This window comes from Platichthys flesus, chromosome 23 (genome assembly GCF_949316205.1).
Source record: "Platichthys flesus chromosome 23, fPlaFle2.1, whole genome shotgun sequence".
Taxonomy (NCBI): Eukaryota; Metazoa; Chordata; class Actinopteri; order Pleuronectiformes; family Pleuronectidae; genus Platichthys; species Platichthys flesus.
The window spans coordinates 638,510-657,343 of NC_084967.1; the positions used below are offsets into that span (position 1 = coordinate 638,510).

At 40.8% G+C, this 18,834-nt stretch overlaps 1 protein-coding gene across 1 annotated transcript; it reads right to left on the bottom strand.

Annotated features, from left to right (window-relative positions):
- Positions 1–1,309: 1,309 nt before the first annotated feature.
- Positions 1,310–10,608, bottom strand: pnpla3 (patatin-like phospholipase domain containing 3). Its single transcript, XM_062382620.1, has 9 exons — positions 10,355–10,608; positions 9,089–9,321; positions 8,912–8,977; positions 5,673–5,882; positions 4,317–4,377; positions 4,041–4,217; positions 3,726–3,858; positions 3,500–3,607; positions 1,310–1,960 (listed from the first exon to the last, which is right to left on the bottom strand). The coding sequence occupies exons 1-9, from the start codon at positions 10,539–10,541 to the stop codon at positions 1,708–1,710; spliced, it is 1,428 nt and encodes a 475-aa protein (XP_062238604.1). The 5' UTR covers positions 10,542–10,608; the 3' UTR covers positions 1,310–1,707.
- Between the last annotated feature and the right edge of the window lie 8,226 nt (positions 10,609–18,834).

Here is an 18,834-nt window from a genome sequence, read left to right on the forward strand (position 1 = left end):
TAATGAAGTGGCTGTTGCACATGCACTTACATGTCACATGTGCACGTGCGCTTGCGGAGGGCCACCATCTAGTCAGCCGCCAGGTCCTCTTGACTCCGCCTCACCTCAACGATGCACCAGGCTGTGCTGAATAAGTACTTACTCACAACACTCGTTGCAGGCATTCAAACTAAAATAATTAAACAAGCAAAATAAAAGTGCAGGTGCAGATCATTTTCGCTGCGAGTCTTATAAGACAGCCATGGGAATGAGTGGCCTTGTTTCTCCTCAAAATAAATTAAACGTAATACCTCATGAAATTTGGTGACAGGCATCATTCACTGGTGTCAGTTGAGTATGGGAATCACCAAAAAACATGTATTATGAGCTACATAGCCAAGAAACTAATAAATTGCACACATAATCCCTAAATTTAGGATTACCTTGACCTTCCTACAGGTGGTAATAGAGGTTTCTTGTGACGGACAAACCACAGGTGTCCCAATGGCATATCTGCACATGACTTTTAAAGTTTTGTAAAGATGCAATGAAACATGCATAATTCTAAAAAGCTTTTAGTGTATCATTTTGTCAACAACAGCAGGATTGAGACATTCTACATTCTCTTCAAGTTTAGGGGCTGTTGTATGTTTTACAGAGTGTAAAGCCATGGAATTAATTTGTGATTTTGCACTTTATCTACATTATTAGTCCCCCACAATGAGATGTTGCCACATTACAGATTTAGTTCCACTGAAAATCCGTAGCTTGTAAAATAAGTTGCTATAATGTTAATATTTGGCTTCAGACATATTATCCATGATAAAGATCTTAAAACCTACCAATTTACCAACTTACACATTGCAGGAATGGGTCAGTAAATATAATCCATGTTTTGACACTGTGACAGGCTATTAAAATGCACAGCACATGCTGTTTAAGATGACTTTGGACTTGAATAAAGTCTGTTGAGCAGCAGCTGTCAACTTCCTCCTGCACAGTATGGAAACATTTTCCAAATTTTTTCTAGATTGCAATTAACAAATATATTGAGAACTGTAAACAATTCATACATACTGTAACACAATATAAAAAAAAACTAAAACAAACATTTACAAAATAAAATCCCCGGCTCTCCAACAGTCCTTACCAAAGTAAACATTATGAGGATATGGTTTATTATAAAAGGACTGTGACAGTTATATCTATTGCACGTCTCTCTGTCCTGGGTGAGGAATCCCTCACTTGGTTTAAGGGCAGAGGATGTCACACCTTGTTAAAGCCCTATGAGACAAACTGTGATTTGTGAATATGGGATATACAAATACAATTTGATTATATTTCATTTTATTTTAAAGAAAAAAACAAAGAAACTCAGAATGTTTAACCAGTCAGTGTTCAGGACCTGCTCTGTTCTAAACATCTGACTGTGTAAGTGTTTCTACCGCACCATCTTCACATAGGGTGTGGAGAAGATGACAGCAAATAGTATTTTCATTGTCATAAGTCAGGCCCAAACATCAGGGCTGGTAAACACGACCATTATCCAGAGTAAATTCTAATGTATTTTCACAAAAATATAATAAACTTTGTACTTCTGGGAGTGCTCAGATACAATTTGACAAATGTGTGTCTCCTTTACAACATTCGAACAATATTGATCATTAGTTATCCAGCTCCTCACAGAATGGAAATTCAATCACATAACCCTTAAAAGCCCTGAGTCTTTTACTGCTGTGCATGGTTGTGGGATTCATCCTGCGAGCTGACGAAGAAGCAGACTTGTTTAGGAGAGGTGGGGGTAATGTGAGGATGATGGTGGTCGTTTGGGGATAAGGATGTGGTGGTAGATTCTTGGATTTCCCAGTAGTTGCCATGTAGGTCTAATGAGGAAAGAGCCGGCAGCTTGTCTCTTTGTGTAGGTTTGTCGTGCTCTGCAGGTAGAGGTGGAACACTCGAGCATTTCCTCAGACATGGCTCACTGTGAAGTCGATCATTCATGTTAAGATTGAAACATCAAAGTGAATGGACTACATTTATAGAGAGAGATTATTTCTAATCTCAGTACTTAACCCAGGCTCTGACAAACAAGAGGTAAACCCAGTTAATACTCACTTGCTTTAAACATGGGAATATAATCTGAAAAAAACGGTGCAACCCAGAGTTTATATTTTTATTGTAATGTTATTGTCAAGTAGTTACAAGCCAGTCTTTAGTGCAATGCCCTATGCCCCAATTCCAAGAAAAACTGCCACATTACCTCAGTCACATTTCTGTCTGGAAATCCTACCCTGAAATATTCAATGTCTGTTCTATATCCTTTCATCTCTAACATTATTTGCCCTATTACAACTGTGGGGGAATAAGAAAAAATTGTTCAGCTGACATGTGCAGCTGTGCCCTTGGTAACAGAAATTATCTTCTATATCTGATAGATATATTGAGTCTAGCACATGGGTCATACGTATTACGTTTGTCTAAGCAGACGTTGTGGGGGTCAGAGTCTCACATAAAATAAATCAAATTATATAGGGCAAATAACCTTTGATATTTAATATTTCTTACGTTATTTTTATTAGCCTTTATTGGCGTTAGAGGGCTCCAGAGAAATACAAGAAAACCATGATGATAAGTACATATTTAGGCTGCCAAGTAGGCAGTTTACTGGAGGAGTGATGGTTACAATCAATTATTATTCTTTATTATAATAATTGAGTGTTGTCCTGAATTATAATTAACTTTACCAGTTATGCTGTATTCCTTTCTCTTTGTTTCAGTTTCACCTCTCAGTGAGGGAGTGACTCCTGCATCAGTGTATGATGACCCGCAGAACAAAAAGGCATATTTGAGCTCTGTAAATCATTTCTAACACCACACAGAGCATCTGTGTCTGCTGCCTCTCCTACTGCCCTACATCTCCTGATACGCTTCAATGATCCCTTTCTGACCCACAGTAGCACTGGCTGAAGCCTAAAAACATTCCAAAGAACTTGATAACTGGTTGCACTGCTCCACACGTTTTCTTAAGTTTCAGACTTCTGTGTATTACTAATACCTCTGGTGCAGACTGTCTTTGTGTCTCTTAAGAAAAAGTCATCTGGACAGAGGAGCGAACATTCACAGTCACAATGGATTAAAGTTAACACTATCCATGTGGACGGGCTGTGGGTAACAAATAACAGCAATGTCAGTTGTGACCTCTGTGGGGAAAAGCTACAACAATCTCCTGCCCATGACCATGTTTCGGTCAGAGAGGGGGGCCGGTAAGGTATGGAGAGAAAGAGGCAAGTAGGGGTTAAGTGAATCAATGCACTGTGCACAGCTCAACAACCCAGCTGAAGTAATACAAAATAAAAAATCCATATAATTGTTGATATTGTGGCGGTGAATCAATGTTTGGGAGAAGAAGGTAGAAAGACAAAATCAAGATATTGATTTCATTTCATTCAGTTTTTCAGCTGAGGATCTCTGCTCTAGCACTGTGTTGGAAAATGACAGTGTCTGGAAAATCATTTATCACCTGATGGAGCGAGCTGGTTCTCCTTTCCGGGCCTGACGGTACACATCAGCAGCCACGCCAAACAGCCAGCCCACATCAGATGGCACCTCTGGGATCCACTCCACAAACCTGCAGCAGAGCACAAAGCCCATAATAAACAAAGGCACTAAGCCCTGGTTGTGACTCTGAGTTTTAACTCATTTTCTGAATGCTGAGATTACTGTCATTGATGAGAGCGACACCTCACCTCTGTGCCACTGAGTAGGCCGACTGTACAGGAAGTGTGCATGGCATTAGCATGTAGGAGGCCACTTTCATTGGCAGCATCTCCGACACCTTGGCAAACAGACCAGGCTTCTCTTTGCAAGCCTCGCAAAACACTGAAGAATGAAGACAACCGCACCAGTAAAACATACAGAATGTTGGTGCCATTATGTACACACCAATTTAAGAGGCTTGACGTAGTTTATTATCTTCAATTGAATTTTATTTAATTAAAAGTTACTTTGAACTGCAATAATTAAAAAAAAAACTTCATCGATACAAAAGCACGGCACGTCACCTTTCTTAATGTGTGTAGGCAGAATAATCTGCTCATCCAACCACCAGTGTTGTTTACGCAGGAGGTGGAGCCTCCGCAGCACCCGCTCTTTGGTTGTTTCAGTGTGCTTGCAGCAGCAATCGGAGTGGCTCTCTGGTAGGGTGAGTCCAAGGGTCGGACGCTCTAACATCAGCAGATCTGGTACCACAAAACATGCCATTGGTGACACAGTCCAAAGGTTAAGCTGACTGTCATGGTTATTTAAGAGTCATAGTGAGACATCAGCAAAGTACTCACTGTTCTCTTCAAGGAATCGTAGAGCATCCTTGTAACCACTTTGACACATCTCCGCCAAAACCTGTTGAGAGGAAGAAACCACATTTTAATAACAGAAGAAAAACTAAGATTAGTCTTCACTTTATTGACTTCAAGGGCTGTGCTTCAGGAGGAAGAACAGGTCATCCACTAGCCAGAAGGTCGGTAGTCCATGGCCAAGACACTGAACCCCCAAATTGCCGCTTACGGCTGTACCAGCAGTGTATGAATAGTGTGCGATAGAAAAAAGTCTGTGATTAGAAGCGCTTGAAGAATGTTTGTTTAGTGTGAGTCGTTGAAAAGATTAGAAAAATACTATATAAATATAGTCAATAAGGTTCACGTCATTAATCCATGAAAAGAATCATCTACATTTTTCAGTTGAATTATCTGTGTAAAAACATATTAGAAAACGCCATTTAACCACAAATAACAGTTTATGGTTTACAATGTGTACAATTTAGACGAAACACACTAGTGAAAACATCACTAGGATATTTTTATAATCAGTTTCTGCAAATAGATCCCTTTCACCTAAATCTTACACACTGAGACTTTAAGTTGCTTTTTATGTAGCTGTCATAATTTTTACAATATACTGAACAAAACACAGTATGTTAAAGGAAAGTTATTTAGAAACCAAAGATATGAAATATACTGCATTTCAGCTCAGATTTATGGAAGATTTAAACACAAACACATAGCACTAGAGCAAATCTTCAATTCCTCAAAGAGAGATCTGACATCAACAGAGGTGTTCACAGCCAATCCAAGGGCTACAGTGTTCACACCACATGAGGCATGGGGCAAAATACTTAATAACCCTGTGTTGCTATGCACTTCAGTGTTGCATTAACCAAGTGTGTGTTTGTTGTGAGAAGTCCCTCATAAATGGGGGGTAATTCCTCCCTCTATGAATGTGGTTAGAACACAAATGCCCCCTTTAGAGATCTCTGACCTCCATTACACAATCCTAGGCTGCAGACAGCATACCACACATGTACATGTGACAGGAGTTGGTGAGTAACAACAACACAGCAAAGAGCTCTACCCCAACAAGGTCAAAGGTCAGATCCATTTATGGTTAATCAATAATCATCACAGCCCCAGAGGGACCCCAGCAGAGGCAGAAGGTATTTGTTTTATTTTTAAATATAAGTATATTACTCTGTCATGGCTAAATGGAGTGGAGGGACATTAAGAGAAGTGAAACTAAAAACAGCCATGCCACATCTAACAGGCTTTGTTGATGTTTTATGCAGCTTTATGCATTGACGGGTACCCCTGTAATATGTGAGAATTAACAAAGAACAACCCCGATGCTTGTGTGCAACCTACTTTGGGTTCTGGTGGAAACAGAGCTCTGCTGAGACGGTACATGTTGCCCAAATTCATTTGGATGCTGGTGTTGGTGAAGCGAAGCTCGTGGAAGGTCGTGGAGCCGTCGTGGGGACAGATATCACTCTCACCAGAAAATGGAGAGATGGTGATGGTGTTTTTCAGCTCCGACTGGGGCAGGTTGTCGCTGATCCCACCATCCACATACCGCTACATACACAGAAAAGGGTAAAGAGACACTCAGTTGGTGTAGAGGTATATGCTTCACTGGCACTTAGTAGAACATCTAACTCCGCCAAGCCGAACAGTCCCCTTGAATTCAATCAAGCTTCACAAGATTTCACACACTCACAGATATCAGTCCACTTAATGTGACCCATCCCACATTATCCCACAAAGTTTCATAAAAAAATCTGTTCAGTTGTTTGTGTGTAATCCCGTTTCCAAACAAACAAGTAGTCTGTCCACCATTACTGAACAGGTCTCACTGAACACACATTGGATAATGTTATTCACTGTTGTACTGTGTTAATTGACCCAGGCTCTACACAAAGCCATATTTGTATCCACACATTTCGGTCAGATATTTTAAACCATTGCATCTTTGTCCGGCAGCTCCTCTGATATGAGAAGTCTTTATAAACAAGAGTCACACAACACTCGGTTCCATTTCGCCCTCAACCCCTGGGACACTGAAAATTAAAGAACTTGAAATGCAAAGTAGAAGGAAGTAACCTAATTCCATTTATGCCAGTTACAAAATGTAGGAAAAGTAGGATTAAACAAGAGAACATTTGTAGCCCGAAAGTGTTAGACAAAATGCAGGCCCAAATCAGTGAGGATGATTGAGTTATCACACTGGTGTATATAAAGTACTTTGTATAAATGTTTATATGTGTAAATGTATACTTATGCATAGACTGTATATCATTTTGGGCACATTTATTTCACCCAAGGCTAATCTTGCAATCCTAAGAGAGGGATCCGCCTTGATCTGCACAAGCTGAGATTTCTTCTGTTTTCTCTTGCTGTCTACGTGTGTAAAGCCCTTTGATACACTGTATATTGTTTACCTGTAGATAGCCTATCATGGATTTGTCCGCTTGATATGGTAATATGTCTAAGGATAATTAAAAAGAAAGGCAACAAAGCAGGGACATGATAACCAGAGAGACCTTCATGGTCCTGGGTTCAAGTATGTCGAGCTGAAGCAATGAAGGGCGAACGGGGAGGAGAGTGAATCTATATTAACGTGAGGGGAGGATTTAGACTGGGATGGGACTCTCTTTTACCACCAACAAATGGCTGTTGCAAATGATAATGGGTGCCGTTAGAGGAGGAGGCATTTGTAGGGCAGGCTCTTTAATGCTATGATTGGTGAAACTCACAGGAGATAGCAATGTTTGGTAAAACATGCAGAACGGTTGAGCTGATAAGACCACATTATAAGGGCGTTTGTGTTTGTGTTAACTGTTGTGATTGTAACATCACAGCATCCTGGAGGGACAGAAAAGCACGTATTCATATATTCTTAGAAAGGATATTCACCATATTAATTGAATTGTATAATTGACTATCATCATTTATAATAAATAATGTTTATGATCATTATTATTAATATAACAATGTACAGGTATGTTCGGAGTAAGTATACAATGTAAACACTGTCCATTTTCATTATAACTACCAAATTACCAGTTTAATTTAGAATTTTATTTCAATTGCTTTCAAGAAAATTATGAGCGAACTATACAGATCCATAAAATGTTTCTGACTTCTAAATTTAATCAGTTACTTACAAATTCTTAAAAATCAACATTTGATTTTAAAAACATGACCTTGCATTGGTCTGGTCTCTTCAAGAATATTTGTCCTGAAGGTGTCACGGCTCAAGTAAATGCACAAAGTCAGTGAGTCACGCTATCCAGGGTTATGAGTCAGCATTCAATCTGGGCAGCAGGAAGTTCACAATGTACAGAATCCACAGACAGAATGTACAGACAGCTCTTTACACTTCCACTGAATATAGAGCTATATATTTTTTGGTGTTTACTCTTGATGACCACTCAAAGGGCTTGACAGTGCAAATTTTATACATATACCATTTTACACACATATTCATACAGGGATAATTTGGGGTTCTGTATCTTGCCCAAGGACACTTCGGCATTCGTAATGGGGAAGACTGGGATTGAACAGCCTTCTTGTTAGAGGAAGGCCGCTGTAACCCCTGAGCCGCAGCAGCCTCAATGTACTGTGTGACTGGAAATGTACTGCCAGGATACTGCTCCTTTGACTAAAAACCCTTATTTTGTATTTGGAATTTGGAAACTAAAAATGTATATATACATTTCATAACATTCATGTCATTAGGAGAATGACTTTTGTATGTTACTTTGACATTTTAACTGCTTTGAGCTGGACTTCTGAAATGAGGAATTCAGCTGCTATCAGTGGATGAAATTTAAATAACATTTCAACTTCTTGCACATTGATTTCTGCTGAAATGTAAGGTTAGTGTCTACATTCCAAGTAACAGCCTCAGGGGATATGTTCATTCACTGTTACTTTTTAAGCTAAACGGATTATTATATGTCCTTTTCTAATAGTTCATGTAATCTGCTTGACTATTTTTTATCTACCTTGATTTTGATGAACGTGACCTTTGTATTTTGTAATTATGATATCACTGGATCTAAATCCAAACTGAGTGGTTTGGTAGCAGAAGATAAACGGTGTTGAAATCCCTGTCAAGAGTCCAACAGCAGCTGATAAGTTAAAGTGAAGGCAACAGTGATATCAGTATCTCAGTGCTGCAGCTAAAGTGATAACAACTGTTATTCAAGTGAATTCTGATGAACTGTCATGGAGAACAAAATTATCTCATAGCAATCTTGCAGCTTGACCTGCATTATCCTTGTTGCATTCGGTGCAGTTGTTGCCTGTTTTCTGATTTGAATGGAATACGGTCACATAGCAGGGAGGGTTTTCACCACAGCCAAAACCAGAGGAAAATCAAATGATCTTTTATCACAGAATTCGTACATCCGGACCAATGAAGAGTTATCTCTGATATATATGGCTTGCACGTGTCAATCTTTCTTCACCACACATACAATAAATGTTTTCTATCACATTTAATGAGACATGTACAGTTTTTCACAATGTATTTCACAAATAAGTGACCCTAGTGGAAACCAAGCACAATGTTAAGATGGTATAAAAAAGCAGACACCTACCACTCCTCTGTAAGATGGAGGAATCAGCCCACAGTAGATGGGGATGAAACAGCTGCAAATCAGTGCCTATGGACAGAGTGCAGTGTTGAAAGCACAACAAATCTCTTTCTTGAGGCTTGCAAAACTCTAAGACCCCAAAGGCTTCGCCAGATTTAAAAGATAAACCCCAACCCGTACCTGAATGAGTTCCTCTTTGGAGCTAAACTCTGATATCACAACATTTTCTCCGTCAGACACTCTGGTTAGTGAAACACACAGCCGCCCCGAGGCCCGGACATGAGCGTCAGAGGGTAGGTCACGAGTCAGGCCTGACTTTATCACCTTGACCAGGTTGAAGGTTGGGTGAAGGGGACCCAGGTTCCTCTTTCTGGCCTCCTTCGCTACTTCAATCACATCTTGACAGCATTGAGCTAAGAAATGGAACAGACTATAAGGTAAAGGGGGAGCAACATGCTTTCTTTGAACTGCAAACAAAAACACACAGCTTAAAATGACAACCTGGAACTGGATCAATATACACTTTAGTTACCAGGAGTCAATGACCAACAAAGACCTGGGTGAGCCCTCTTCCAGATACCAAGCCAAAGTAGTTGAGGCCGGTCTGCAGTCACGAAAGTGCCTACTGATCTCAACCATTATGACTGCTTATTGAAGGGACAAAGCAGAAAGCTGCATCTGACTTACACTCCAAAGAAAGATTAGGTTCTCCAATGATCTTTTGGTACCATGCCTATGTTTCAGATCTGAACACATACTGAACATATCTATTACCATATTTTTTTAAACAATCATTGTAGAAATGTGCTACTAAGTGTGGCCAAACATTGGATTTGTAGCAGTTCAATGGAATTTGGAAAGTGTTGATGAGAAGCGGCCAATGACGTCGGTGGAGATGCAAATGTGAAACATGGGTGAAAAGTTGAATCTCAAAAGAAAATGGATGAATATCAGAAATGTTTTATTATTTTTCATGTCCATCATTTGCCTTAATGACAGCATTCACTTGAGCTGCTATTATCTATCAACCCGATGACACGTTATCTCAGAATGCTTTGACAATGTGATTTCCCAATCAAGTGACTCCCTTAAAGTTCAGTGGGTCTGAGGTGACAGTCAGGACTCCCTGGTGCTTGACGTTGGTTTGGGCTCATTATTGTGTGATCTACTGAGAATTGCTGGGAATCCTTAGGATTAAGTATCATTGCCCCATTTAGAAACTTCTACTGTCCTCTGAGAACAACACAACTATTTGACAGTGCTTTCCCTGATTTACATTCTTAATAATCATGAGAATAAATGGTATTTACAGCACACAATACATGATAGAACACAAGCTATAACACCAACACAACAACAACCACAACAGGTACAACAAGTACAATAATATTAATACAACTTCCAGCTTCCAGGGCGTTAAGCTCCAGTCCCAGCGGTGTGTCTTACTTATGGATGCCTGGCTGGCGAGCACCGAGGCGGTGAGAGCGCCGGCAGACGCTCCGTACAATTTGGTCGCCCCTTCTATGAGGTAGGGTGCTTTCTCCAGCAAGCAACTGGCCACTCCGATGTGGTAAATTCCCAGGAAGCCGCAGCCCGCAAAAGACAGGTTCCAGCCGCTGTCTAAGTCGAACATGGCGGGGCATACCCCGGCCGCGGAGCTGTGTGTACGGTGTCCTAACCCTGTGTATGCACAGTCTACGGGCCTGGAACACACTGACTCTGTTTATAAAGGAACAGAGGGAGGGGGCAGCCGCTGCTGGTGCGTTCAGGAGCACTCAGAACTTTCACCAACCCCATGTGAGAATGGGTTTATAATTTGATACTACTATGTCACAGAATATTAGTCTTGCCTCCAGTTCAATTTTCATTAGAAAGCACAAAGCCAATTACATATTGCTGAAGTCTAAGAAAGTAACATTTGAAAATAAACTGTTATCTTACATACACTTATGGTGTTTTGTGACCTAAGGTTGTTTTACAAACTAGGCTCTTTTATTCAATGTCTATGATTGACATTTTCCGGTGGTGAGATTGTGGGTTGATAGAAAGTCATGAGCTTGTTGGGTATATTTGCAGACAAATAGCCTATATGACCATAATCTGCACTCTGCGCACATGAGTCACAGCATGAAGCTGCTTAAATTCACTGAATATGACTGTATGGATGCATGGTTTTTAAAAACCAGTATGTTTATCCAGTCGATGGAAGAGAAAACAGACCAGGGTTGGATTAATAGATGCTCAACAATTTTTTGTCACATATGGTTGTTGTAATGAAAAATTTTACCATTATACCACATTAATATTATCTCTGCTTATATTTCTGCTTATGAAACTGCAGATGACATCAGGGCCCCAAATCTGAGACTGTGCTCATCTCCGCACATAAGACCTCGAAGACGATCTTCAGCATGTGTCTGTATCTTATTTCCTGGGATATGAATATTCACTTAGTTTACACACATAGTTCTCACAACACAAAGTTCACAGACACACACCCACAAAGTTCAACTCTTCAGACACACACACATTTCTTCATTGCATCTGCATAAAAAGGCTACGCCTGCAACTGTTTCTTTGTCATTCCCTCTGCAGAATGCTCTTTGCATGCTGTATGATTGTCTGACATTCCTTGCAAGGAATAAAGTATACTTAAAAGACTGTGATTCTCTAGTCTCTTTATTTCAGATCATCATATTATACAATTAAAATTGTGTGAAAAACTTCATGGACACTCCATTTAAAAGAGTAAATTAGCTGTAGTAGCGGTTAAATACTGCATAATAAGATAAATAGGACGGTGCCAGTCTGGTAGGAGATTTAAAAGTTAAAAGTAAGATTTTAAAAACGATCCTGTGACAGACAGAAAGCCAGTTTAGGAGGCGCAACATGGGCGTGATATGGTCTCTCTTTTTTGTCCTAGTCAGCAGGCGAGCAGCAGCACTTTGGACTAGCTGCAGGCGTTTAATAGATGCTTTGCCTATGTAACCGGTCTCTCTCTCTGGTGGTGATATTCTCTGCGTTGTGTCTAAAAATGGATGACCAGGACTTGTTCTTTTCTTGACACAGGACTTTTATTTCTGTTCAGAGGTTCAGCAAAAGAACAGAAAACATTCATCATTCACACATACCGGTCTCAGCCAGATCTAGAACATTCTGGTGTCTAATAAAAACAAAAAGACCTATATAAAAAATAATAAGTTCCAAAATACTCAAAGTATTCATAAAAATAAATAACAAAACTATAATTTACAATTGCCTTTGAATGTCTCACATTCAATCAAACACATCATTACAATAATCAAATCTTCTATTTACAAAAATCAACATGAGTCTTATGCAACAAAAAATACCTGTTCAGAGGTTCAGCAAAAGAACAGAAAACATTCATCATTTGTTCACATGCCTAACAAAAAAAATACACAGTTCAGAAGGCATTCTTCAGGACACAAAATGACGGACACCTACGCACTTACACAAGCAAGCTAGCAAACTTAATACATGTTTGCTAGCTTGCTGTAACACTCTGAACTAACTAAAAAATTAAAATAAACCAAAAAAAAATGAAGCAACTCGACTAATATGATCGTATGAAACACATGACACATTTTAAACAACTTACAGATTACTTACAATAAATACAATAGCCACTCGCGACCAACAGAGGGCGCCACACACATGTGAAACACACAGTACAAGATCATTAATAAACATAAACAGAAGGATTTCTGGCGGAATTAAATAATACTTTTAATACATGCTACACCTAGCCTATCTAAAGGGAATTACAGTAACCCAGACGGGAGCTTAAGGACGCACACATAATTTTCTCTAGGTCCTTTTATGGTAGGTAGGCCTTTACCTTTGCAATTTGTCAGTTAAAAAAAGCTCCCTCTGACTACTGAGGAGATTTGTTTATCAAATTTATAAGCCCTGTCAAAAAGAACACCAAGACTCTTTACAGTTGAACGAGTTTAAGAAGCCAACGGCCAAAGGTTGTCCACATCTTGCAGTTTTTCATGTCACGTGGGGGGCGGCACGAGAACTTAAAAAATAAATAAAATCATCTGGCCCGCGAAGCGGTCTTCTATTATCTTTCATATCACTGTGTGGGGGATGGGCAAATTGCCCCCCCCCCCCCTGCAACTGAAGACGCCCCTGTTGTGAGAAAGCGGAGGGGAGGGGGCGCGGGGGACAGTTCACTTCTGGGTCTTCCAAATGGAACGGACAAGGGGGAGAACAGGGGATCCACTCGCAGTGATTCTCAAACTGTGTGGCGCGCCCCACAATGCATTAACTAATATTATAGCCGAACCAATGTTTTAACGACCGCATCTCTTTAACGGCAGAGCAGTTAACAAATCGCTCTTTCGCCGTTGCAAAGGGTTTTTAACCCGAGGATCTGAGGCTCTGCAGTGGATCCTTGATCAGTGTTGTGCCTGTCGCGCACACACAGGCCCCGGGGCTCCGCCCCCCTCCCTGCTCACTCTCTCTGAGACACACATAGTGAGAACAGAGATCTTTCAAGTGAAGCAGGTCAGGGACAAACAAGAGACAGTGTTCAAAAACCAAGTTGAAAGAAAGTACGATGAAGCCTGTCTTGCTCTTGGGTTAACAGTCAATGTGGTAGGACATGAGGAGAGACTAGTGTGTAATTTATGTCTGAAAACTCTTTCAAGTGAAGCAGGTCAGGGACAAACAAGAGACAGTGTTCAAAAACCAAGTTGAAAGAAAGTACGATGAAGCCTGTCTTGCTCTTGGGTTAACAGTCAATGTGGTAGGACATGAGGAGAGACTAGTGTGTAATTTATGTCTGAAAACTCTATGAGAACCAACAAATTAAGAAGACTCTTAGAAACAAAAACAAATTCAGAACTTCCCTGACCTGCCGTCAAAAACCATGAGCCTCCTTGAGCTTATCTCTTTTATGCATGATAAGGATCTATCGGAGATCTACCCCAACTTTTGGACTGCCTTCAGGATTGCACATACTGTGCCAGTCACTGTGGCTCAAGCAGGGAGGAGCTTGGGGATGCTATCAGAACGGGAATTTATGGGTGGCAGATGGTGAACCACCTCGGATGGGAAGGGTATTGATATGGGCTCGAATTGACAAGAGACAGCTGGGAGCAAGTGAGTGGTAGATGGTTGATGGTCAGTGGCCATAGTTGAGGATGATCTAAGGAGCAAAAAAATGTCCACAAAACATTTAAGAAAGGAATCTCAGCAGCAGGTGTAGGCCGGGCGTAGCCAACCTTTACTATCGAAAGAGTCATTTTGCCCCCTCTTTCCTCAAATTAAATCTGTCTGGAGTAGCAAACCATATTTTATAACACAGGTTATAAAGTTATATATATAGTTATACAATATATAAAAACTATAGTTTGTTGCATTTATTAAATACTGCTGACATTTAACTGCTATTTTACCTGTTACAAAAAAGGAAAACAGCAAACTCTTATGAAGAGGAGAACATAATATATGTGTAGGCCTACTTTGAAATAAATTATACATAGAACTATGCGGTGGTCTAGTGGTAGAAACTTGGACTTTGGGCAGAGAAGGACTATGGGCAGAGAAGGTCTCTGGTTCGTCTCTGGTTCGACTCCACGGAGAGACAACAAAAGACGAACCTGGATTGATCTGTCCAAAAATCCAAGAGTCTCCCTACCCTGTCTAGTGCCCCTGAGCAAGGCACCTTGCTCCCCCAACATCTGCTCCCCGAGCGCCGTACATGGTCGCTCACTGCTCTGTGTGTCCTGCACACAGATGGGTTAAATGCAGAGGTTAAATTTACCTACCATTGCATGAGTGTGTTGTGCATGTCTGTGCATGTGTTTGGTATAAATAAACATATCTATCTTAATCTTAATGCTATTTGTGCTCATCTCCAGCTTGTTACTTTTCAGCAGGTACTGTGTGCTTGCTCTGGAATGTCTTTAAACATTACATTTTTTGTGTTTGTTAATTCCTTGCAAACACAAGACAGTTTTACACAGGTTAAGAGCCTAAATAAATTACTGTACATCAAGTTCTGCACTGAAAAATGAATAATAATAAAAGGTAAATAGTAAATCAAATCAAAAGTGAACAGGTAACTTAACAACTCAGTAGCCTACTTACTTCTCTTTTACTGAACCTTTGCACGTGGCATGGTAGCCTACATATTTCTCTCTTACATTGGCCTGTGGCATGGCAGGCCACATATAGTCATATATTAAATGGTAAATGGCTTTGTATTTATATAGTGCTTTTCTAGTCTTGATGACCACTCAAAGCGCTGTACATTACAGTTTTACATTCACCCATTCAGACACACATTCATATGGTGCATCTATTCACAGCACCTTGTTATTCTATGGGGGGCCATTTGGGGTTCAGCTTCTTGCCCATGGACACTTCGTTATGCAGATGGGTCAGACTGGGGATCGAACTGCATGCCGACCTTCAGGTTGGAGGCAGCAACTCTACCCCTCAGCCACAGCCGCCCATGTATTACATTGTTAAGTTTCTCATACAGGTTCACACTGACATCTTTATGACATTGTAATGGTATATTTAATTACATTTCACAGCAAACAATTATCAATTCTGGTTCATACAATTCTACCTAGCTGCGGCTAGGGACCAGAGCACCCATGTCACTTTGTCTGACTTGGGGTCAATACCACCGAACAATGTAATCACATTTGATTTATACTAAATAAGCCCCTCCTTTCAGAGAGGTAGAATGTTTATCCAATCAGCTCTCTGCGTGTTGTCTTCAGACTTACATTTGGTCACCTCTTGTCTCAACAGAGGCACAGAGGTATCTCCAACGAATACACATCTGAGTCTGCCAAGCTGACCCTCACATGTTTTCAGTCTTAAACACACAGGAACACATCAGAATAATATTTCAATCTTATAACTGCATGAAACTTAACTCAATATAAAATCTCCCATCACAACATAATAATCCTTCCAATTTGGTTCTTGAGACCCAACCACTGAGTAGCCAATTTAGTTGCCTTTAAGAACAACTAACTTTTCAAATATTTCTGGTGTTAACCGCCTCCGGTGCACATGGAATATTATTCCTGCAAACGAGAACAGCCTCTCAAGCGGAGCTGAAGAGGGGAGGGTTAGGTTAAATCGAACAAAAAGGAGCTTGATGAGTGGTTACTGTTGAAAAGAAAGCAGGTCTTTTCTGGTGTCCTCCAGAAAACGAAGGGTCACTATCTTCGCTTTGCTGTGGCGTTTGATCTCCTATCTTTCCTGGACTTAAGTTTCTTCAGCTGAGAAAGCAAAGAAGTCATCTTCCTCATAATCTTGGAGGTTGGAGGAAGCCGTTTCACACTCTGCCACCAGGCCAAGATCTTCAACATTGCCAGGGCCGGCTCTGTGTGTGTGGGTGTGTGTATGATGTTGGGGAGCTGTGCTAGCTCAGGAGGTCAGGCTGCAGGCCGACTCTCGGCACTGGATTCCACGGCTTTATCTACTCGTCTCCGAGGAGGGAGAGACCCTTGACTCCGAACAAAGTGTGGAAGGGATCCATCTGCAGAGAGGAGGACGCTTGATGAGAATAAAGGGACGATGTCTTTGGGCATTTTTACAGAATGTAAGAAAATATTGTGACAGAGATTTGAAAGATGCAAACAAATGATGTTGTGCAAAATGAGGGCAGAAGGAAGAGATTTGATTTAAGCGATGACAACAAAATAAAAGATTTGATATGAAATCTTATTCTTAAGACCTTCCTGGTTTCACATTCACATTCATGAAATAGCTGTACTATGATGGTAAACTGAATACAGGTCGACACAAAGTTGTGTGTAAAATAAAATTCCTCCTATATTTATATATACACGACAAATCTAGCGACTTTTTCTGGTGATATTGGAAACTTTCTGGTGTTTGGGAGACTGACGTGAAAGCACGTATCGTTCTGCAGTGACTGACAATGGGGAGAGGCGCTGGACTAGTGGCAGAAACTTGGATTATGGGCAGAAAAGGTCTCTGGTTCGACTCCACGGAGAAACAACAAAAAGACAAACCTGGATTGATCTGTCCAAAAATCCAAGAGGATTCTCCCTACCCTGTCTAATGCCCATGAGTAAGGCACCTTATTCCCCCAACATCTGCTCCCTGTGAGCCATACATGGCTGCTTTGTTTGTGCTGCACCAGATTTGTCCCTACATTGCATATCTGTGTATGTGTTTGGGACAAATAAATGTATCTGTAAACTGAACCCATTTTGCTGGTCCCAAGCCCGGATAAAGGACGAAGGTTGGACGTAGAGCTAGCAATGCCGCCCCAATTAACAGCCTTTTGATTAAATTTGATATTCTAACATTTAACAATACAGGACAAAATGGATTTATGAGAAGTGATGGTCTATATCAATGACAAGATAAGAAAATAATATAATAATCAACAGAAGAATACGGATATAACACAATAATATTTATCAGTTAGGCGTTTAACAAATAGTTTGTAACGCTTTTGATGCAACAGGGACGTCTGAGTGCAAATTAACCAGTTTGACAAAGCTAATAAATGTTTAATATTTCAAAAGCCATTATCACAGAATCTGTTTAGTTTGATCTGAAGATAAGACAGGGAATCCTCTTCACACAGACTGAAGACAAACGCAACCCTCTGCCCACAGCGGCAGCACAACCCGGCAGTGGTCCACGTGGATTTAAATAAGCTGAGCCTGTGGATAAGACATTAAACGAACCGATGATGAGACACCACCATGTGTTCCAGCTCCTCCTGTCTCCTTCCTCCAATGCTTTCCTAAATAACAATCTCTCTGTTCTGTAGAGCAGTGATTTTCAACCTTTTTTGAGCCGCGGCACATTTTTTTAATTTACAAATCCCGGGGCACACTACCAACCAAAATGACACAAAATTACACTCTATGGCCTCACACAGTACATATAATACATATAGTTAGTAATATAGTTTCTAAATGTCTTTACACTCACTCAGTGTGAAACCTGGGCCTGTTTAGATGAAGACAAAACTGATATCCTGGCAGGAACGGAAGAAACACACACACAAAGCTCTTCCTCAACAGCTCTCAGTGTCTCTCTGTTTTTAGTTTTTATCGCAGTCAAGCTTGAAAAGCTCAGCTCACACATATGTTGTGGAAAACAGGAGCCATGTCCAAATAGCGTTGTTGGCTAGATTGGGGAACTCCTTGGCAGCAGAAACTGTCCAAAGGAAGATCAGCAAAGTTTAGCTTTAAACCACGATCTTGTTTCAGTTCAATGAGTTCTTCTTGCTCCTGTAAAGTCATGTCCTTTCCAGCAACTGATGGTGCTCTCTGTCCGCTGGTGGGAGTGTGCTCACCTGTGTCTGTGCGCATCGGGATGGAACTCCGCCGTGCGCGGTACAGAAAGCAGAGGAGAAATCTAAACGCGCGACCATGTGGCGGGGGGCGTGGCGGCGACAAAAAAAAAAGAAAAAAAGGGGGTATGTGTGCCAGAGCGTCCTCCTAACTGCATCTTGTCCAGTCTTGCCCACACTAGTCATGAAGTCGTCTGATATGTCCCGCTCACGATCCGTCAACTCCCTCAAGGTTTTGAGCGAACATCTCCTGCAGCGCACATCCTGTGGCGCACATCTCCTGCAGCGCAGATGTGCTCACATCCTGCGGCACACATCTCCAGCAGTACACATCTCCTGCAGCGCACATCTCCTGCAGCGCAGATGTTTATGTAATAAACTACTGGACCAATACAACTGACCAATAACCACAAAACTTGCTAGAAGGAAGCTGCATGGATCAGCGATGAACCTATATGGCTCTGTTGATCTCTACTGAGTGCCAGTCTAAAAATGAATCTGGAATCTTCTCTCAAAAAAACTTTCCCCCCAAGGGGTTTGAAGTGTGAAGCAAATGAGGTATTTTATAAAGGTGTGATCGGAAAACGTC